A 23633-nucleotide genomic window follows, 5' to 3' on the forward strand; every position below is an offset into this window, starting at 1 on the left:
CGATGCGCTCTAGTATTTGCCAAAGCCCTTTCCTGCTCACGGTGTCGAAGGCTTTGGTGAGGTCAACAAAGGTGATGTAGAGTCCTTTGTTTTGTTCTCTGCACTTTTCTTGGAGCTGTCTGAGGGCAAAGACCATGTCAGTGGTTCCTGACATGGTCGCGAAAGCCGCACTGTGATTCTGGGAGAATATTCTCGGCGACACTAGGTATTATTCTATTTAGTAGAATCCTAGCGAAGATTTTGCCTGCAATGGAGAGCAACGTGATTCCCCTGTAGTTTGAGCAGTCTGATTTCTCGCCTTTGTTTTTGTACAGGGTGATGATGGTGGCATCACGAAGATCCTGAGGCAGTTTACCTTGGTCCCAACAAAGCTTGAAAAACTCATGCAGTTTGGCATGCAGAGTTTTGCCGCCAGCCTTCCAGACCTCTGGGGGGATTCCATCCATACCTGCTGCTTTGCCACTTTTCAGTTGTTCGATTGCCTTATATGTCTCATCCAGGGTGGGAACCTCATCCAGCTCTAGCCTTAGGGGCTGTTGAGGGAGCTGGAGCAGGGCGGAATCTTGGACTGAGCGGTTGGCACTGAAAAGAGATTGGAAGTGTTCTGACCATCGGTTGAGGATGGAGATCTTGTCGCTGAGGAGGACTTTGCCGTCTGAGCTGCGCAGCGGGCTTTGGACTTGGGGTGAGGGGCCGTACACAGCCTTTAGAGCCTCATAGAAACCCCTGAAGTCGCCAATGTCCGCGCTGAGCTGTGTTCGTTTGGCGAGGCTAGTCCACCACTCATTTTGGATCTCCCGGAGTTTGCGCTGAAGATGGCTGCATGCGCGACGGAAGGCTTGTTTCTTCTCTGGACAGGACGGCTTTGTAAGGTGAGCCTGGTGGGCAGCTCGCTTCTTTGCCAGCAGCTCCTGGATTTCCTGGCTGTTTTCGTCAAACCAGTCCTTGTTTTTCCTGGAGGAGAAGCCCAGTACCTCTTCAGTGGATTGCAGTATGGTAGTCTTCAACTGATTCCAGAGGGTTTCAGGGGACGGGTCCGTGAGGCGGGTTGCAACGTCGAGCTTTGCTTTGAGGTTTGCCTGGAAGTTTCCTCTCGCTTCGTCTGACTGCAGTTTTCCAACATTGAACCTCTTTCTGGGGGCTTTATTGTTCCTGGGCTTTGGCTTGAAGTGAAGGTTGAGCTTGCAGCGAACCAGCCGGTGGTCAGTGTGGCATTCCGCGCTAGGCATGACCCTGGTGTGGAGCACATCTTGTTTGTCACTTTCTCGCACCAGGATGTAGTCCAGGAGGTGCCAGTGTTTGGATCGGGGATGCATCCAGGTGGCCTTAAGGCTGTCCCTCTGCTGAAAAAGGGTGTTTGTAATGACAAGTCGCTGTTCTGCGCAGAGCTCCAACAGGAGGCGCCCATTGTCGTTGCACTTGCCGACGCCATGCTTGCCCAGGATTCCTGGCCAGGTTTCTGAGTCTTTGCTGACACGAGCGTTGAAGTCGCCCAGGATGACAGCCTTGTCGGCTGTAGGGGTACGTTGGATGAGGTTGCGCAGGTCGGTGTAGAACTTGTTCTTTTCTGCTGGTTCCGCCTGGAGGGTTGGAGCATAGACACTGATGAGGGTGATGTGACGCTTGTTTTGAAGTGGGAGTCGCATGGACATGATTTGGTCCGAGAGGCCTGTCGGAAGGTTTTCGAGTTTGGAGGCAATGAAGCTCTTGACCATGAAGCCTACACCAGATAGGCGTCGTTCATCCGAAGGCTTGCCAGACCAGTAGAGTGTGTAGCCCGCGCCGCGTTCTTGGAGGCTGCCTACATCTGCCAGGCGGACTTCACTGAGAGCGGCTATGTCGATGTCAAGTCTGAGGAGTTCATGTGCAATGAGGGCAGACCGACGTTCAGGTCGGTGGCTGTCAGCCTTGTCTAGCATGGTTCTGATACTGTACAAGGTGAGAAATGCCACAAAACAAGTTCTCTGCCTGCTGGCATTTTACTGTTGCAGCAGGGCAGGTCATTGCTCAGTTACTAAATCCTTCAAAGCTTTGAGGCTGAACCCTGCTTTTCCAGTGTTCCTTCTAGAATATCAAACTGGTACAGCGCCCTCTTAATTTTTGGGACAAAGACACTTTATTCCTTTATTCGCCCCTGTGCTTCACAGTTTGAAATTTGTAATCAAATAATTCACATGTGATTAAAGTGCACATTTGAGATTTTAATCAAGGTTATTTATATACATTTTGGTTTGATCATGTTCATATTATAGCACTTTTTTAATACATAATTCCCACATTTCTGGGCACCATGACATTTGGAATATTTGGCTTCACAGCTGTTTGTAATTACTCAGGTATATTTAATTGCCTCATTGGTGCAGGTATTAGAGAGCAAGGCTTGCTTCTAAACTTTTGATCACCTTTGTAGACTTTAGATGCCATTTTTCAACATGAGGACCTGAGTTGTGCCAAGGAAAGTCAAAGAAGCCATTATGAGGCTGAAAAAACAAGAATAAAACAGCGAGACATTGCTCAAACCTTAGGATTACCAAAATCAACTGTTTTGAACATTATTAAGAAGAAAGAGTGAACTGGTGAACTCAGTAGTCGTAAAATTCCAAGGAAGATCTCCACTGCTGATGACACAGGAATTCTCATCATCATGAAGAAAAATCCCCAAACGCCTGTCCAACTGGTCAGAAATATTTTTCAGGAGGCAGATGTGGTAGTGTCAATGACTACTATCCACAGAAGACCTCATGAACAGAAATACAGAGGGTAAACTGCAAGTTGCAAACCACTAGTTAGCCACAGAAACAGGATGGCCAGATTACAGTTTGCCAATAAGTATTGAAAAGAACCTGCAGAATACAGGAAAAAGGTCTTGTGGACAGGTGAGACCAAGATTAACCTGTATCAGAGTGATGGCAAGAGCAAAGTGTGGAGGCGTAAAATAACTGCCCAAGTTCCAAAGCATACCACCTCATCTATGAAACATGATGAAGGCCTGGACATGTATAGCTTCCACAAGTGTTGGCATATTTATTTTAATTGATGATGTAACTGCTGATGGCTGTAGCAAAATGAATTTGGAGGTGCATAGAAACATCTGCGCAAATTCGAGCAAATGCCTCCAAAGTCATTGGACGGCACTTCATCCTACATCAAGACAATGATCCCAAACATACTGCTAAAGCAACAAAGGAGTTTTTCAAGAAAATTCTTGAATGGCCAGGTCAGTCACCTGATCCAATTGAGCATGTCTGCCATATGGTGAAGAGAAAGCTGAAGGGGAGAAGCCCCCGAAACAAGCAGGAGCTGAAGGTGGCTGAAGTAGAGGCCTGACAGAGCATCACCAGAGAAGATGCTCAGCACCTGGTGATGTCTATGAAACACAGACTTCAAGCACAGTCATTGCATGCAAGGAATATGTAACAAAGTAATAAACATGACTACTTTAATATACATACCATTGCTAGGTCCCAAACCTTATGGTGTCATGAAATGAGGGGGCTATGTATAAAAAGTGCTGTAATTTCTACATGGTGAAACCAAAATGAATACAAATAACCTCGAATAAAATCTGGAATGTGCACTTTAATCACATGTGAATTGTTTGATGACAAATTTAAATCTGTGGAGCAGGGAAATCAGGAAAAAACTGAGTGATACATCCATGCTGCTTGATTTGGTGGCTCCCCTGGTCCCGTTCCTCCCCACCTACCTCTGCAGTACCTCATATGCCCTCCATCACTTCAGCAACGTCCTGTTGTTTAACTTGATGGGCTGAGTTTTGGTTTTTATCGACTCTTCATTGTACACGGCTCTTGTCTCCTGATTGTCCATCAGAATTTTCTTTGCCAATGTTCCTTTCCTAAAATAATATCTTGGGTAAGTTTAAATAGTTTTGATATTTGTATTGTGGACACCTTCATTTCCATATCTAATCTAGTGCTGCATCTCACTTGTAAGTAATTCTAAAACCAGAATCCGTTGTTTCATGTTACATTATTGCAAAGTCATTTATGTTGGACAAGGATAACGGAATATTTATTATCTCTCATTTGTATTTATTGACTCTTTTAAATTCAGTTATGTGTACTTTTTTTTTAATATAAAGTAACTTCGTCTGCAGCAAGCAAAAATGCTGGTGCTTTTTACATTGGACAATATATTTGACAATAAAAGTGTTATCATTATCATTTAGGACTGAGACAAGGAGAAATTTGTTCACTGAGAGATTTATAAATCTTATGAATGATCTTTCCCAGAGTGCTATAAGAACATAAGAAACAGGAGCAGGGGTAGGCCCAACAAGCCTGCTCTGCCATTCAGTGAGATCATGGCTGATCTGATGATAGGCTATTCTCCACCTGCCTGCCTTTTCCCCATATCCCTTAATTCCCCTACTATGCATACATTTATCCAACCTTGTCTTAAATATATTCACTGAGGTAGCCATCATGTGTCCATGGATTCGCCTTCAGCAGAGTCCAGTCCAAACCATCAGCAGCCCAAGTTCCAGATCCAAGCCTCCAACGTGATCAGGAACCCTTCAGCGCCCTCGGCATCCTCTCACATCCAAGTTCTGATACATTCCATCCAGTCTTGAGCCAGTCTTCAGTGGTTTGCTGCCCAGTGTGAATACCTCGACCACAGTCACCAGCAGGCCACAGTCTGCATGGGTTTATTTTTATATAGAATATGGAATGCTTCATGAATTTGCATGTCATCCTTGCGCAGGGGCAATGCTAATCTTCTCTGTATCGTTCAAATTTTAGTATATGTGTTGCCGAAGCGAGCACCCTGCATGGGTTTCTCACCTCACGATGCCAACAGCCCCACCACCTGTGTGTTCTTCAGCCTCAGAACCCCTCTCTGGTCTATCGCCATAGTCACTGTCTCGGGGGTCATCTCTTCTGCTTTTCCTTCTTAGACGAGGGTTGTCGCCTCATTTTCTGGTGCCTTGCACCAGTCCATTGCTTCCCCAGAATCTGTAACCCTTCATGGCTGCAGCCAATCATACTCGCCACTACCTTAGGTGTAGACCCTGCAGTTGCAGAACTTCTAAATAAAACTACCGTCAGCTCCATTTACAAGCCATTTAAAGCCTCTACAGAGCTGATGGCAGTCGGACTGGGTGGTTGGACCCTACGGGAGCGCTGTGGCTCCTCTCTCCGCATCAGCGGCAGCGCTGTCATTACAGCAGCTCCGGCAGTGCCAACAATTTTAATTTTGTCATTCAAAGCCTCAGCCATTTCCTCATTATCTAATATCAATTCCCCCATCTCATCTTCCAAGGCACTAACCTTCACCTTAGTCACCCTTTAGTGCAGGGATGGCTGAACTTGCTTAATGTAAGAGCCACATGCAATAAACCACAGATGTTTGAGAGTTGCAAGACATGAAAAAATATTGCATACATGTTTTTACTCATACAAGCATATTTTGTTGCAAAACATTTATATAAATATTAAGAAATACATATACATAATATTATATATTCATATATGTAGTTTTTGAATTGCTAATTTGTATTAGTTTCAATAATAAAAAATTATACATATATACAACCAAAAATTTTCAAAATCCTGGCTAATTTGCTGTGGAAATCTCTGCACAAGGAAGCAGTAGAAGCTGGTTTATTAAACATATTTAAGATACAATAAAATATATTTTTGCTTCATAGGGGAATTAAGGGTTATGGGGAAAATGTGGAGCTGGGCCCTGTGCATGCCCTGTGCATGCTGAACCTTGGTCCTGCAGATGCCTTTTAGCTGAGACTTGCACGACACCTCCCCAGACAAGCCTCTGCACTTCTTCCTGGACACCAGGAGGTACCCGAAGGAAAACCATCCTCGAACCATCGCAAGCTATACCCTCTAAAACTACCAACATGAGCTCCAGTTTGTACTATTCCTGACTCAGTCAACTTATCTCTGTGAGCCACATATCATATGTCAAAGAGCCGCATATGGCTCACGAGCCACGGTTTGGCCACCCTTGCTTTTAATGCTTTATATAATAATAAAAACTTTTACTGGCTGTTTTTATATTTTCTGCTAATCTTTTGTCATAATGTTTTTAAAATATTTTTAATGAGTTTAACATATTATTCCTCCATACAAAGTCTACTAATACCTGTATATACAAAAAATCATGTCATATCATATACCTATCACAAAATTAATATAAATTTAATTCAAATCCATACATATTTGTTGATTAAACATTATGTCTTAAAAATAATTCTGGATAGAATCAAAATGAGTTACAATATAGTAAGTCTTGGTCATAACAGAGTAACATCTGTCTAATGTGATAATATAATCTAGGTAGGACAACCATAATCTAAAAAATGAATAAAAAGAAAAAAAAACAAAATAAAAACCTAAATTCAATCTACCCCCTCAATCTACCTTGTGGAAAAAAAAAGTTAAAGATATGAGTCAAATAGCAACCTTCAGAAACTAGACGGAGAATCACCAAAACATCCAAATTTCTTAATTCTGCCAATCATTATAGTATTTTATGAATGAGCTCCACATCTTTTCAAATTGAAACTTTCTATATATAATGTTGTATCTTATTTCCTCCAAGCTTAAATATGACATTACATCATGTAACCAAAGATGAGTTCATCTTTCCATTTCGAAATTGCTCGTCTGGCTATCAACGTGCTAAACGCTAAAACTTTCTCTTGAGATGCAGACACAAGTATATCCGGTTCACAAAAAAGAAATGAACAAAACAGTGGTTCTATTTTGATCTTAAAAAATATTTTCCCAAAATCTTCCAAAATTGGGACACTCCCAAAGCAATGACGCTTCAAAAATTTTGCACTTCTCACATAATGGATCAGTCAGCAGACTACCAGTACATTTCTCTTTTCTCCCCACTCTTAAATGACTTCTTGAACTACAGTGCCACATTTAGGTTGCACATTCTTCCTATGGACCCCACTTTTATCCACACAGAGAGTAAGAATCTTAGGCTTGCACAGCTATTGAATATGTTCAAGACTAAGTTTGATAAGTCTTTTGAACTTGAAATGAATTAAGGGATACTAGAACTGAAAGATTTGAATCTAGGTCACTGAGCTGGTGCATTGCTGCCCAGTGCATCTACTACAATGGAAGCTAATATTACACAATGCTGAGATTTTGCAAGAAGAATTTTTTAACATCAATCTTAAAATTACAATGAACACATTTCCCTATTTACAGAGTTGAACTTTTTCAATACTTTTAACCTTTATTAAATTACAATATTGAAGCACAAGTTAACTGACAGGCTAACATGGCAATTCATCCTTTAACCCAGAAGGTTATGGTCTCAGGTCCCACTCCAAATGTCTAAGCATGTTACACCGAGGACCTTTCTGCTCTTTCAAATGGATACAACTGAAAGCTCAATGGGGACAAATCAATGCTAAATCATATTAAGTGTGCATTGCCAATGAGGGGGTGGTCATTTTATATGGACATTGGCAAACATAGTAAGTTTTTCTGACATTATGCATCTTACAAAATCTTGCTTTTTGATCTAGTGCGGAATCCCTCAGATTAAGTTTCACAATATTAATATTGGCAGTATGGTTCAATACCCATTATAATGTTGTTCCAGTACAACTAGTTCTCTTCAGAATAAAAGAGGTTGATGGAAAATTTTTAATTTAATTTTAATTTAGACGTACAGCAGGGTAATGGGCCATTTCAGCCAACGAGTCTGGGCCACCCAATTTACACCCCATTAACCTGCACCCCCAGTACATTTTGAACGATGGGAGGAAGGCAAAGCCCCTGGAGAAAACTCATGCAGACACAGGGACAACGTACAAACTCCTGACAGACAGTGCAGGACTCAATTCCAAATTATTGATAGTTTTGTTTGTACTATAACCAATATTAATTCTCTTTTCTCTCTAGGATACCTTTCAAACAAAAATTGATCACGAGCACCTTCTCACACTTCGTGATCTCCAGAAATCAATAAAAATTAGTGATGTATCAGCAAGTTACATACTGCATGCCTACATGGAGAAAGTAAGTGGAAAGCCAAGTTTCTATTTGGGACACGTGTTTTGGAGCCCTTCTTCATGCCCTTAAATGTTCCCTTTGTCTCTCCTAAGCTGACAATGACTATATGATTCCACAGACAGCAACAATATTCCTTCAATCTCTTACGTGAGTACAGATGGTGAATGTCAATAGTTCTGCAAAAGATTTACAGAACGAGCAGCAAAATAATTACATAATTGTCTTCTTTCCTTAACTAGTCTCTTCCTAGTCCAGTCAGCAGCTTGAGCATTTGGAAGGCTGCTACGGCTAGCTCAGGCATGGGCTTTTAAGGCTTTGCTGCTGGTGACCTCTAGGGGATCGGGCCTGCAAAAGCCCAGCTACAGATTGTGGCTTCTCAGCCCCAGGTGAATTTCTGGCCCACTAGACATGGTTAGCCATAATAAGCAAGTGCTCTCGTCCTGATAGAGGGCAACTTGCTCCACTTACAATGTTGACTGCCCAGGCTGGAGGAGATGGCAAAACCAAAGCCAGAATGGGTATCCATGAAAGATTCTGCTATGGTTATGACAAACTCTTTCAAGAAGGGGGCAGAAAAAATGTGAGATCACTCCACACCCCTTGGTTCAATGGAAATTATTGATGTCATGTACCAAAACCCTCTTTTATTCAAGTCCAGTCAGTGTTATTCTGTCAGTTATAATGAGCAGTCTCTGCTTTAAAGGGTGGGCCAACAATCTGCAATTCTAGCCTCTCTAGTACTATATTTGCTTCCAGAAAGTCACTTCCTTGTTTATTTGTTCCACTTGCACCTTTTCCTTTTATCTCTATCTATACTACTTGCTCTCAACTAATGGTTGGAAAAGTGAGAGTGAGTGAGATTGCATCTCCAAGGAAGGACTATGTTGTCAGCTCAACCAATGTTGTCTGAAGGGTGTAAAAATTGGTGCGATTTATGTAAGGTAAAGCAGATGAAAGTCAGCTTAATGCAGGGTTCCTTGTCTCTCTTTTTTACGACATAGTTGCCTCTCTTATTACTTTTGTACTTTTCATTTAGCTTTGTGCCAGTTTGACATTCAAAGAAAAAAGAGTGGCCATGAATTTATGCACGATCTGCAGAAGGATGTAGAAGGTACTGTATGTGAGGCAGGTCACTGCACTGCACCACGCTGTAAGCCCCACAGTAATTGTCATTCCCATAAATTTTGAAAAAATAATAAGCAGAATTAAAAATGTGTTAAAACGGCAAGAAGACTTTTATTTGGTCAGTAATATTTTAATCAAATGTATGACTTTTTTTAAAAACAGCATGTTGATATTGCTAATTTATAATCACGGTGCTCAGCTTGTGTTTTAATATTGCTTTTGTTACAGGCTTTGGAAGCCACAAAAAAATTCAATTGTATCACAGACTTTCTTCCAGAATGTCAAACACGACTTTCAGAATTACAAGATGAGCCCAAGGGACCACTGTATGGGATCCCCATCAGCATCAAGGAAAACATTAACTGCAAGGTATGAAACGTTTGTGGAAAGAGCATCGTCTATTAAGCGCTATAGTTTCTTTGGAATTTGTTGAGCTTTGCATGTATGATTTGCATTCTTAAGAAGCCACAAAGTTCTTTGAAAGAGTAAAAAAAATACCCTTCCAATTTAATGATTTAGAGAACTAATTTATTTTTTGTTTCTCAGCATTTTTTCCCTTCTATCCAAATATTATTGACTCCCTTTGCAGAATCCAGTCATCATCATCTACAAATTAAGACTCATCTTAACATTGACATTGCCAAGCCCATGGGGACACCGGTGCCAAACCTAATCATATCTTTTCAGTGATCGGTGGATTATGCTCAGAGGCAGCTGCTTTCCCTGTTCTTAATCCAGCAATGCATCTGACTGATTGCAATGCTCTTACTGGCATTTTAATTGATGTACATTAACTTAATAAACCAGAAGCCTTGCTGTTCAGTTGGCTCAGGAAACTTTCTTTCTTTGGCTTGGCTTCGCGGACGAAGATTTATGGAGGGGGTAAAAAGTCCACGTCAGCTGCAGGCTCGTTTGTGGCTGACAAGTCCGATGCGGGACAGGCAGACACGATTGCAGCGGTTGCAGGGGAAAATTGGTGGGTTGGGATTGGGTGTTGGGTTTTTCCTCCTTTGCCTTTTGTCAGTGAGGAAACTTTATCATATTATTAAATATTATAGATGAAGCCATGCCCACAGATACACATTTCATAATGCAAGAAGCTCTGACTTGTCATTAGACCTTGAATTGAGATTCCCATCAAATAAAATGAAATATAGAAGGATATAGAACATTTTATAAGCAAAGGATGCTACAAAATAATATACAATCAGGGAAGTCTGTTAATATACAATTGTTGTAATGTAACAAACGTGGCTGTCAATTTATACAAATTCCTAGATACTGCAAGACTCTTTAAACAATGATGATTCATGAATAATAAGTTTTTAAGTTTGTCACAAAATATCTAGTACAGTTCTTCCAAAACCAGACCAGCACCATATCTCTAACATTCATATAGCTATTGAAGACCACAATTTGCAGAGTATAGGATTACAATGAAGAGGAAGAGCAGTGTGCTCCCTGCAGATGAAGGGTAGTCTGATAGGGTTCATTCAAGTGCCCAATGGCTGCAGGGAATAAACTTTAAGCCTGTGGTGTGTGCTTTTGCACTCTTAATCTCTCTCCCTGATGAGAGGAGGGAGAATAATATTGTTAGAAAATTGGGGATACACTCTATTGCACCTGATGTTCTTCTAAAAAATGCTGTTGGGCCTCTGATGTGCATTTAAGAGAGCAGAACATGACTCAAAGACAATACCTTTGATAGTAGACCACTATAGACTTGTACAGAACATGTCGCGTCCAAGTCTACAAAAATAGGATTGAATTCACAATCTTAAATACAATTTCCTGGATTATCCTTTTTTCACTTCTTGAACAAAGATACAGCATTAGTCACTCTCCAAACCTCTGGAACCTCTATTGTCATTTGTGTGGATGTAAAGATCTTTCAGTAACCTGGAATACATCCAGTTAGGCCAGGAGACTTGTTTCCTTAATGCTCCTGTTATGGGGTCCAGAGAACTACAAAACCCAGCAGCAATAGATATTCACCACAACACAGGGTTACTTAAACAAAAGTTGTTTTTAATTATATTTGAACAAGAAAATAGAATTAAACTTTAACTTATTACTTAACCTACCCAACTACTTAATCCCCCCTCTAATACTAAGTGCAGGTGTGTGTAATGTATATTTAAGATTAGAAAAGTTATTTGGATCACAGTCCAATCTCACTGGTTGCAGGCAATTCTTGTACTGTGCACAGAAGTTAGCATTAACAAAGTTCACCAGTCTTTGGTGCTTAACAGGTTACCACTCAGGAGGGTTCTTGCTGGTTTTCAGAGAGAGATTCCTTTTCCAGGACATCCACAACGATTCCTTCTCAATCAGTCTTGCTGATGAAACTTGCTCCCTTCAGATTTCTCCAGAAGATCCTCTTTCTTTTAGGTCACCTTTCACATGGCTAGTCTTCTCCTTTGACCAGGCAGCCTTCCAAAGTTTGCCAGCTTGTCCCTCTGGAACGGATTTCTGTCTCTCTCCTCTCTATTTCACACCCTCCCTCTCTGAGATTATTACTCATGTCACATATTCGTGAGGGAAGAAACAGAAAGTTAATGCAGTTTAACGTGTGACGAAGGAGTTAGTGCAGGAGTGAGAGAATCATATTTTTAGAACATTAGGCTCTGATCCAGGACAAATGGAACCTGTACAAGGGCAACATCTGAACTGGAGGGGATGGAAACATGAGCAGCAGAACAGCAGGTTGAAGGGATGGCAGATGCTGGGGCAAGCAATTCTGAAAGGAAGGACAGGAAAGGATTGATGAATGGTCCCAGTGAGAGTGAGGGGCTGAAGCGCGTTTATTTTAATACAAGGAGTAAAGCAGATGGACTGAGAGCCTGCATCAGTACTTAATTCCAAGATCTCTGTCTGTTACAGAGATAAGGCTGCAAGGTTCCTGGGTTTTGTTGTTTTAGATGGGAGAGAGAAGGAGGTCAAAGAGCTGGGGATGAAGCATTACTTATCAGGGAGTGTGTCACAGCTGAAGTCAGAGAAGACCTAATGGTTGAATCAACAACTGAGACAGTGTGGGTACAGATCAGAAATTAGAAAGGTGCACTCACTTTGATAGGGCTATACTATAAGCCTCCCAATAGCACAAAGAGTTGGAGTAATAGATATGTAGACAGATTAAGGAAAGTTGCAAAAGCATAGGGCTGCTGTAGTGGGAGACTTAAATTCCCTCAATATTGACTGGGACTGGCTGTGGCTTCGAAGGGGCAGATGAACTCAAAGCTTGGATTGGTACTTAATTCCAAGATCTGTGGGTGTTATGGAGACATTCCATTTGCAGTTCAGGAAGCTACAACCAAACAGTCTAGAATCAATATCAAAATTTCAGGAAAGAGCTCAAACAGGGCATTAGGAAGGCCAAAATGAGCCACAAAATGTCCTTGGTGAGCAAGATTAAAGAAAATCCCAAAGCATTTTAAATATTAAAAACAAGAGGTCTATGGCAGATGTCATCTCACTGGCTCTATAAAAAATCCCTGGAACATCTGGACAGAAAAGATGCATACATCAGGATACTCTTTATCAACTACAGTTCAGCATTTAACACCATCATCCCCTCAAAACTAATCAGCAAACTCCAAGTTCTGAGACCCAACACTCCACTGTGTAATTGGCTCCTTGATTTCCCCACCTGCAGACCACAATCAGTGAGATTTGGTAAGAACATCTCAACAATCTCCATCAGTAACTGGACCCAACCCACTAACACCATCGTGAAGAAAGCATGTCAGCGCCTCTACTTTCTCAAGAATTTGTGGAGGTTTGATATGATATCAAAAACCCGGATAAAATTCTACAAATGTGTGGTGGAAAGGGTGCTGATCAGCTGCATCACATTGTATGGGGACACCGATACCTTCAAGCGTAAAGTCTTGCAAAAGGTAGTGGACACAGCCCAGGACATCACAGGCAAGCCCCTTCTCTACCATCGGATAGCAGCAGCAATTATCAAGGATCCGCACCACCCTCCACACACTCTGTTCTTGCTGTTGCCATCAGGAAAGAGGTGTAGGTGCCACAAGACTCGAACCACCAGGTTCAGGAACAGCTGCCGCCCCTTCACCATCAGACTCCTCAACGACAAACCCAATCAGGGGCTCATTTAAGGACTCTTACATTTGGACTTTATTGTTTGTTTCTTTGTTCTCCTCTCTGCACAGTTTGTTTTTACATTTGCTTATTTGTTTAGATGTGTACATTGTGTAGAGTTTTCTTTTGCATTACCAATTAGTGGTAATTCTGCCTGACCCACAGGAAAAAGAATCTCAGGCTTTTATGTGATGTCTTGTACGTACTCTGACAATAAATATGAAATCTGAAGAGGATGACTCGAGAGAGGATAAGACCACTCAAGGGCAGCAAAGGGAATTTGTGCGTCGAGTCAGAGAAAGTGGGCAAGGCATTAAATTAGTACTTTGCATCGGTATTTGCCAAGGAGAAGGACACAGGCAGTAATAGGGACCATAATGTGGAGAATTCTCATTTATTAGGGATAAATGAGTTCAAGAAAAGAGTGGTGTGGGGGCGTGGCAAGATGGCGTAGGGGGCGGACGTGCATTCCCGGTCTCCCCCAGGCAGTTATATAAATACCCGTTTTAAGAATATTTCTTTTCTGTTAAAAGTCTTTGTTTTGTTTATCAATTGTTTTTAGTTTAAAATGGCAACAAAGATTAAGGAAAATAGAGTTCAAATACAGAACAAAACTACACTCTCCGACTTTGGAAGAAACTCGGCCTACTTGCCCAGACAGAACCACGGAGTCAAGGCTGGAATTTTCTTAAGAACGGAGCTCATTAATTGGACTGTCGGATAAGCTGGCCTTGGACACCTCTCTGAAAGATGTTTAAAATGGCAACAAAGATTAAGGAAAATAGAGTTCAAATACAGAACAAATCTACGCTCTTCGACTTTGGAAGAAACTCGGCCTACTTGCCCAGACAGAACCACGGAGTCAAGGCTGGAATTTTCTTAAGAACGGAGCTCATTAATTGGACTGTCGGATAAGCTGGCCTTGGACACCCCTCTGAAAGATGTTTAAAATGGCAATAAAGATTAAGGAAAATAGAGTTCAAATACAGAACAAAACTACACTCTCCGACTTTGGAAGAAACTCGGCCTACTTGCCCAGACAGAACCACGGAGTCAAGGCTGGAATTTTCTTAAGAACGGAGCTCATTAATTGGACTGTCGGATAAGCTGGCCTTGGACACCCCTCTGAAAGATGGTGATGAATATTGATTTGAAATGTTTTATGAAGATAAATTGCAGTAATTGGCATTGGTTGCCCGTGAGTTTTAAAAATCCAGATAACATTAAAGTTTATTAGTGATTTTTTTTGGATGGAATATCGGAAGGATGAATTTATTATCTATAAATACAGAATAAAATTACATTCTTTGACTTTGGAAGAAATTTGACCTATTTGCCCAGACAGAGCTGGGAGTTGGTGCTGGAATTTTCTCAAGAACAGAACTTATTAAAGTTGATTTTGGACTCCTTTTTGAAAGATGGCGACGAATGTTGATTTGAAATATTTGAAATATTTTCTGAAGATAAACATATATATGGAACTCCTTGACTTGCAATAAGGTTTATTAGTGATTTTTTTTGGATGGAATATTGGAAGAGTGAATTTATTATCTGTGAGTATGCATACATTGCAAACAGATTTTAATAGTTTTGAAAAGGTTTATTTTAAACTAAACAACAAGATCAGTTTAATATTGAGAAAATTGGAAAAAACGGAAACTTTATTATTAAATTTGGAAATTCAGTAGAAAGAAACTATGAACAAGATTGATGATTTATAAAATTAAAGTCGAAGGAGCAATGTCCAAGAAGAGTTAAAAATTTTGAATAAGTTTTTCTTGAAAATAAACAATAATTTCAACTTAACATTGAGAAGATTGACAAAGTGGAAAATTTGGTATTAAATTGGGAAACACAGAAGAAAGAACTTATGAATAACATTGATGCTTTAGAAGATCAAGACCGAAGGAATTATGTTCAAGAAAATTTTAAAAGATTTGAAAAAACTTTTTTTTGAAAGTAAGCTACAAATTCAACTTGAGACTGAGAAGAATGGAAGATTCGGTGTTGAACTGGGATGTTCAGAGGTGTTTTAATTCAGTGGATGAAATTCAGGAAGACTTGAAAAAAAAATTTTAAAAAAACTTTTATTGATTGTAAACAATGTTTAACTCAGTGTTGGGAGGGTGGAAAGGGTGCAAAATTTAATATCAAGTTTGGATTTTCAAAAAAAAGAGTTTATGAATAAGATTGGTTAAATTGATGGACCGGGGTTTTATGGATATAAGAAATGATGATTTTTCGGTTTATACGTGTATTTTGTCTGCCTGGGGGGGTGGGGGGGGGAGGGAGTGGTACTTCTGCTCCCAAAAGTCATATGCCACTTGTGGTTTATACCACACCCATTTGGGTTTTTGGGAATTAACCACCACAAGGTGGTTTCCTAAGGGGTTAGGGGAGGTGGGGGGGGGGGTGAAAATTTGAAAATTATTTAGTATCTATTATGTAATATTATACTAAGTCAATTTGAAATGAATGTATGGAGATACTATAAATAAATTTCGAAAAAAAAAGAAAAGAGTGGTGTTAGGTTTTGACAGAGTATTGAGAGGTGGTTTGGGAGGAATTGTTAAACCAGCTTGCACACACACATTTTAAAACACAGAATATTTGTGGGACTTTTGCAGAATACTTTTTGCAGGAGGCAACAAAGTATGGACTGCAACTTGCCTGGGAGAGCATGTGATCTTTGCAGGCAGAGGAGAAGAGTTTTGATCTCAGAGAGGGAGGGTGTGAAATAGAGAGGAGAGAGTCAGAAATCTGTTCCAGAGGGACAAGCTGGCAAACTTTGGAAGGCTGCCTGGTCAAAGGAGAAGACTGGCGATGTGAAAGGTGACCTGAAAGAAAGAGGATCATCTGGAGAAATCTGAAGGGGGCAGGTTTCGTCAGCAAGACTGATTGAGAAGGAATCGTTGTGGATGTCCTGGAAAAGGAATCTCTCTCTGAAAACCAGCAAGAACCCTCCTGAGTGGTAACCATTTGCCTGTTAAGCACCAAAGACTGGTGAACTTTGTTAATGCTAACTTCTGTGCACAGTACAAGAATTGCCTGCAACCAGTGAGTAATAATCATGAGAAGTTCTGCTTTTTAAGTTACTAACTTTGTCCCTGAGCTTATTTCTGTAGGAAAAAAAAACACTGGAGGAACTAAGCAGGTCTCGCAGCATCCATAGAAGATAAAGATATATAACCAATGTTTTAACAGCTCAGGCCTGAAATGTATGTTACATATCTTTACTTCCTATGGACGTTGCGAGACCTGCTTTGTTCCGCCAGCATTTTTTGTGTGTTTAACTACAATCACAATGTACACAGTCTTTCATGATTAACCCCTTATTTCTGCAGGACCACATTTCCTTTTCTCAAGTCAAGTCACTTTTATTTATTGTGCATGTCAGGTCACTCGTCTGAGTGCTACTGTTACCATGTAACCCAGTACTATCTGTTGCATGGTTGGTGGTCGGCAACTAAACCAGCTCCCCCACCAGGCTTGCCTGGTATAGAGGGTGGCTAGACACCCTGCAGGATGAAAAACAAGATATGTCAAAGGGCGGATGAACCCTCCCATATGGTCAACAGCCATCTAGCAAATGCGTGCCGTGAACCGCGGAAAGGGCATCCCTTGCATCGAAGTTTGGTTTGGCCATTCACTGAAACAGAAGTTCCCTCAGCCTTCTTGGACCTCACCATGCCACTGGATCTGGGAGGGAAAGTTGAGAAGGTGGGGTTGGACCTGGGCAACCCCTACTCACCTAAATACATTCACATACATGCTGTACCCTTCTTTATTTTAGTCCTATCTTGAATATATTTATAATTTTCCAGTGAAGCTCCAACAATTGTCAATATCATTATCAACAATATCAACATTATTTACATTTCGTATCTGTTAATTCCATACAATCTTCTCACGGAGTTTAAGTGTTTCTTTTTTTCCCCTTCCTCCACTTCCCTCCCCCTCCAACATTGAACACTTAACACTCAACTAATTACACTTACATACAATAACCAAAACACTCACATCAAATATTTGAAACTTATATTTGGGGATCTATGGGCTTGTCGCATCACGGCAGCCAGTGCATAGGCTGACTTCCTTTTTCCTCAACTTTCCCTGGTTAGAATAGGATGGAGCCCCTCCATTCCCTCAACAATGGAGGGGCAAGTTAAGAGGGAAGGGCAGGGCAGGGCGATGAGACACTACAATCACGCCTGATGTAGTTCAAGTAGACCTTCAAGAAAGTACCATATTGTTTCCTTAGGTTGTGGGTAATTTTCTCCAGGTGTGCACAGCTCTGCATTTCTGTGTTCCAACGTTCAATACTCAATAGGAGTCGGACTTCCAAGCAACTGCTTTGCATTTTCTGGCCACCGCCAACGCAATCATGACAAATTGAATTTGAAATTTGGTCAGCTTCATTGTGAGTCTTACATCCCTTATGTGTCCCAGCAGAAAGAGCTCTGGCTTCTGTGGGAATTTTTTGCCTCTTTTTTTTACCCCAAGGCTTGGCCCAATCCCACCTAAAAGGGTATCGCCTTGGCATATGCCCAGGTTGCATGCACAAAAGTCCCTGTCACCATGCCACATCTAAAACATTGGCCTGATAATTCAGGCATCCTGTTCCTTTCTGAGCAGTGGGGTGGCCTCATAACAAACCCCACAAACTGACTGAAAGGAACCATCATGGGAAGGATAGCCAGAAAAAGATTTATCATTCATGCCATGCTCGCAAGGTAGAGATGAGAAGTCCACGGAGCATATTTACATAAATATAAGAATTATATTAGAATAGAAGTTAAATGCAATAAAATATTAAGACGTATGCAGGAAAACTCCATGGTACGCTATCCACATATGTTCTGGGAATTCAGGAGCCTGATGGCTTGGGAAAAATACTGTTGCCAAATCTGGATCTTAGGCCCTGAGGGCAGAAGAGAGAACAGTTTACATGAAGGGTGTGTGGAGTCCTTCACAATGTTTGCCTTTCACCTGCATCAATAGTAGGAAGAGACCCCCCCCCCCCCCTCCAGTGATCTTTTCTGCTGACTTCACTATCCACTGCAGGGTCTTGTTGTCTGAGGTACCAATGTTATTGCTACCTTTGGCTGCTCACCCTCTCCTCTCAGACTGTCCTGTGTCCACTCAGGGTCATCCTGGGCCCTGGCACCAGGGAGGCAACACACCACCCTGGAGTCTCTCTTGCAGCCATAAAAATGACTCTGTATGCTCCTCCCATTATTCCTATACCTGACTTCACCCTTCTGCGCTCTACCTCAGAGCTAATTGTTGCCAATTACTTGGCTGATGCTGCTGCTACTCTCTGATAGGTCATTCCGCACGGTATCTAAAGCAGTATGTTTACTGAGGAAAATGCCACAGGGGTACTCTGCACTGTCTACCTTCTCCCTTTACTCATCCTTGTGATCACCCATCTGCCTGCAATCTGTACCTTAGGTGTGACCACATTATTATAGCAGCAATCTATGGCTTTCTCTAACTCTTGGATGACGCTGAGTTCATCCAACTCCAGGTCTAATTCCTTAGCATGTTCATCAAGGAAATGCTGTTGGGCTCATTTTCTGCAGATGTAGTCCCCAGTCACAGTGATATCTCTGATATCTGCAGGAACAGCAAAGCTTTTCCCTGTCTGACATCCCCTCTGAACTGAGCTATACTGTCTGAAAAGACGAGATACGTTACCTGTACTCTCCTGACCTTCTTCTTTGCCCTCTTGCTGAAGCCTCTTAATCCAGTCTCGGCCCAATCCCAGCCCTAAATCTCAATCACCTCTATTCCCAAAACAGCTGCTCCAAAATGGCTAATTTAACAGTAAAAACACAAAATCTTGGAGAAACTCAGCTGGTCAAACAGTGTCCTTTATGTAGCAAAGGTAAAAATACACAACCAATGTTTTGGGCTTGAGCCTTTCATCAAGGTATGGAAGAATGTCTGCAGGAGTCCAAACAAAAGGATTGGGGTGGGGGGGGAGAAAGGCAGGAGATGATAGGTGGAGAAGGGAGGGAAGGGACAGCAGCGATCGGGGGAGGAGGGGGAAGCGGGGAAGAACTGGAGAAACTGGAAAGGGAAAGGGGAAAAAAAGCCGAGCAGATTAGCAAAAAGCACAGAAGTTGATGCTAATGCCATCTGGCTGGAGAGTGCCCAGACGGAAAATAAGGTGGTGTTCCTTCAATCTGCAGGTGGTCAGGGTGGGATAGTACATAAGGCTGGGACAGACATGCGAGTATGGAAGTGTGACTCAGAATTGAAATTGTTGGCTACTGGGAGGTGTCTGTTGTAGCAGAGGGAGTGGAGGTTCTCAGTGAAGCGATCTCCCAATTTGCAACCAGTCTCCGACAGAGAAATCCACAAAGGGAGCACCAGATGCAGTAAATCAGTCCTGTGGATACACAAGTGAAGTGCTGCTTCACTTGAAAGGCCTCTTTGGGGCCCCGCACCATGGTGAGGTAGGAGGTGTGGGCACGTATTGCACCTCCCGCAGCCATTGGGGAAGGTGTCGGGGTGGGGGGGAGAGCGATAGGTGGGGAGGGATGAGTGCACGAGGGAATCATGGAGGGAGTGGTCCCTGCAGAAGGCAGAGAGGGGAGGTAAAGGGAAAATGTGTCTGGTGGTGGGGTCCTGTAGTAAGTGCTGGAAATTCAGGTGGAGGCTGGTGGGGTGGTAGTTGAGGATGAGGGGGATTTTCTGTTGGTTGCATCTGGGAGCAGAGGGGGCCAGGACAGGTGAGCGGGAAATGGAAGAGATGAGGGTGAAGGAGGTGAAGGGGAAGCCACATTTGTGGAAGAATCTCATATGGCTACTCTCCTTTTATTGGCTGCTGTCCTTCCAAAAAGCCAATCATTATTCAGTTCCTCCTCTTTAAATTTAAGGTGTTCAGTGGAATGTATTTTTCAAGGTTCCTGCTGCTGAACTCTCACTCCACCCCCTCAAATCACTCATTCGGCTTTTGTACCATTTGCTGTGGAGTTACTGATAATGTCACTCACATTTTGTGAGTGTTCTATTGGGAATTGCACAGTTATTTATCACTTCTTGGAAGAACTGAAGGGCACAATGAAAGAGATGAATGCAAATGAACTGCACAACCATGATATGGAACAACTGGCAGGCAATATGGAGGCATGGATTAATTCCCAGTCATGAGAGGACAAGAGTGATCCACTCATTGTGCCTATAATTAAAAGTTAATTGCTGAATATTCAGAAATATACACCAGGATCCAGTTAATTTTTTATATGCCAAGCCAAGAAAAATACAATTTTATCCATCTATTTGGCAGGGGGGGTGGGGGGGCTGAAGAAGGGGGAAGTGCTGAAAAGTGAAGATAGAGTGCAGCAAGGATGACAGGCAGGTGACAAGAAAAAAATAATAGTTGGAGGGATGTCAGAGACACAGTACTTTCAAAATTCCTCATAGAAATTCAATGTTGGAATATGTACGGCCATATACTTTGGCTGAAGAAATAGACGGGAGACTATTATTTAAGTAGGGAGAAAATTCAAAATTCTGAAGTGCAGGATACCCTAAAGTTTGCCCTCCAGGTTGAGTTGGTGGTGAAAAAGGCGAATGCAATGCTGGACAGCATATAAGAGCAGGGATCTAATGCTGAGATTCTATAAACCACTGATGAGACCTTGGAGTACTCTGTACAGTTTTGGGTGCTTTATTTGAGTGCTGGCATTGGAGAGAGTTCAGAGAATATTTCCTAGCCTGATCCCAGGAATGAGAGGGTTAACATATGAGGAATGATTTTCATTGGAGCAGAGGGCGGACCTCATAGAGGCATTTTGAATGCTGAAAGGCCTAGGCAGAATAGATGTGGCGAGGATATTTCCCATGGTAGACGAGTCTAGGACGGGAGGGCACAATCTCAGGATAAAAGGACGTCAATTTAAAACACATAAATTTCTTTAATCAGAGGGTCGTGAATCTGTGGAACTTGTTGCCACAGGCAGCTGTGGAAGCAAGGTTGTTGGGTGTATTTATGGCAGAGATTGACAGGTATTTGATTAGTCAGGGCATTAATGGTTCCAGGGAGAAAGCCAAGGAGTGGGGCTGAGTGGGAGGATGGATCAGCTCATATAACCATATAACCATTTACGGAGCGGAAACAGGCCATGTTGGCCTTTTGAGTCTGCACCGGTTCACTGATTTTATGCGCCCTCTTCAGGCATTGGTCCCGGTAGATCTTCATTCAATAACGAAGGGCGAATTCAATGCAGGTGGAATTTTATTGAAATTGAAAGCAAGATTGTTGTCCTGGCACCACACAACCAGATTCTTGATCTCCATCCTGCTTTCTGACTCATGGTCATTAACTTGGATCTCCGAAAATCTTACTGAAAACTCTTCTTTAGTTACTGCAGTGACCACACTGGATTAGAACAACAGAGCAGACTCAATAGGCCTACTTCTGGGTCTATATCTAGTGATCCATGCAAGGCAAGCATAGATTCCATATATTGTTGATAATTAGTAACTGGTTAAAATCTATTGTAAACCAATGATGGCAACCTAAATAAAAAGTCTCATAATTATTTTAACACAGGGTCATGATTCAACTTGTGGTCTTAGGAAATTTATAAATAAGCCTATCGATGAAGACTGTGTCATCGTCCAGGTGCTGAAGATACAAGGAGCAATTCCATTTGTGAAAACCAATGTTCCTCAGACATTATTCAGGTAGTAATGAATAAATTAACTTTAGAGGACCAACAGAACCTTTCAGATAGTGTGTGAGTGGAGATTTGAGTGATTATTGGACAGATTACAGAAAGTGTCAATCTTGTATATTTATTTACTTTGAATCATCTTTAATTTGGGACAGCCCCCACAATCCACTTTCAATCCTGCTGTCAGTGTGGAGTCAGCATGCTCTCCCAGTGGCCCTGTTCCCCTGGCTTCCTCCCACAATTGAAAAATATGTGGACTAGTGAGTTAATTGGCCACTGAAAGTTGGCCTGGTGTGTGGAGGAGAACAGTGGAATCATCTGGGAGAATAAAATGCGCCACAGTAGGATTCCTATACTAATGGGTGGTTGATGGCTGCTCTGGAGTTAATAGGCCTCAGGGCCTGCTTCTGTGCTGCATTTCTCTCTAACTTTATGGTTTCACCACTGCAAACTACTTAATGATGCTGCTTCTGTTCAGGCATAGCATTTTGTATTAATAATACACGTTGTTAGGAGGTGAAGAGTTTGGGGGAGTTTGAAATAACTGTACAATTTGAGACTCCTAAATCATGTGTTGGCAGGGCAGTATATGTCTTGTAAATAGCAATGCCCAGGATTTCAATTTATAGGCACATTAGGTGGACCCACTATGGAGGCCAACATGTGCTTTGTTTGTCAGCTTGGCACCAGGTAATAAAGGCCCTCCAGCATTTGTCATGAAGAATTGGAATTTCATCAATATTTTATTTTTCATAGAAATTGGATTTCTAGATCAGGAGTTTTTGTAATTAGCCCCTCTCAAAAAATTTGTCTCAAGTGGAAAAAATAGTTATATTGCCTCCAGTCCTGTTATTGTACTGCTGACATTCACCAATCCGCATGAAAAAGGATGGCTTATAAAATGGTGACACATTGCTATTTGGAATGAAAAATCATGGGTGACTACATACTTACTGATTGACGTGTGACAGATTGTTCTGTCATGACGACTGCCCCGTCATTGCCGGTATGTTGGCAGCATCCTTTTTGAAATATAAATGGCATGAGGAAGTCATTTCAGGTTCCAGTCATGAGTTAAGTTTGCAGATCATCCACAGAGGCTGATTTTTTTTTTTTGCTACAGCTATGAATGCAGTAATCCCATTTATGGTCAAACCATCAATCCACTCAACCCCAAGCGGACACCAGGAGGGTCATCTGGCGGGGAGGCTGCCCTAATTGCAGCAGGTGGCTCCATCCTTGGCATTGGAACTGATGTTGGCGGCAGCATTCGCTTGCCAGCTGCATTCTGTGGAATCTGTGGCTTCAAACCAACAGCAAATCGATTGAGGTGAGACATTATTTTTGGTGCATTTATAATTCCTTTGATTCTTTGAGCAGTACTGAGTTTATTTCAGAGTGAAACAAGGAGGGGATATGAGGGGAGGAGGTGAATCCTAAGAGATCCTACAAGCTTTTTAAAGGCAAAAGAGTAACGATGAGAAGGGATAGGGTCAAAAGATCATCTATATGAAGAACCACAGGATATTGGTGAGGTCCAAAATGAGTATTTCTCATCTGTATTTACTGTGGAGAAAGACATGGAGGTGGGAGAATTCCGATAAGTAAATAGCAGTGTCTTCATTACAGAAGAGAAGGTGCAAGGGGTCTTAAAACATAAAAAATAGATAAATCCTTGGGTTTTGATCAT

The 23633-nt window shown here is 41.8% G+C and overlaps 1 protein-coding gene and 1 non-coding gene across 5 annotated transcripts in view; one reads left to right on the forward strand and one right to left on the reverse strand.

The window, feature by feature from the left end:
* LOC138763929 (vitamin D3 hydroxylase-associated protein-like) overlaps nucleotides 1-23633 on the forward strand; it is an 81524-nt gene that overhangs the window by 8775 nt on the left and 49116 nt on the right. For all 4 annotated transcript variants that reach the window (XM_069938931.1, XM_069938933.1, XM_069938932.1 and 1 more), the window contains exons 3-6: nucleotides 7911-8027; nucleotides 9375-9515; nucleotides 21820-21953; nucleotides 23067-23273. In XM_069938931.1, the coding sequence (XP_069795032.1) occupies nucleotides 7911-8027; nucleotides 9375-9515; nucleotides 21820-21953; nucleotides 23067-23273 (599 nt within the window). The remainder of the gene's footprint in view (nucleotides 1-7910; nucleotides 8028-9374; nucleotides 9516-21819; nucleotides 21954-23066; nucleotides 23274-23633) is intronic.
* Nucleotides 4681-4787, reverse strand: LOC138765588 (U6 spliceosomal RNA). Its single transcript, XR_011358584.1, has one exon. It is a non-coding gene; the product is annotated as a U6 spliceosomal RNA (small nuclear RNA).

This window comes from Narcine bancroftii, chromosome 5, assembly GCF_036971445.1.
Source record: "Narcine bancroftii isolate sNarBan1 chromosome 5, sNarBan1.hap1, whole genome shotgun sequence".
NCBI lineage: Eukaryota > Metazoa > Chordata > Chondrichthyes > Torpediniformes > Narcinidae > Narcine > Narcine bancroftii.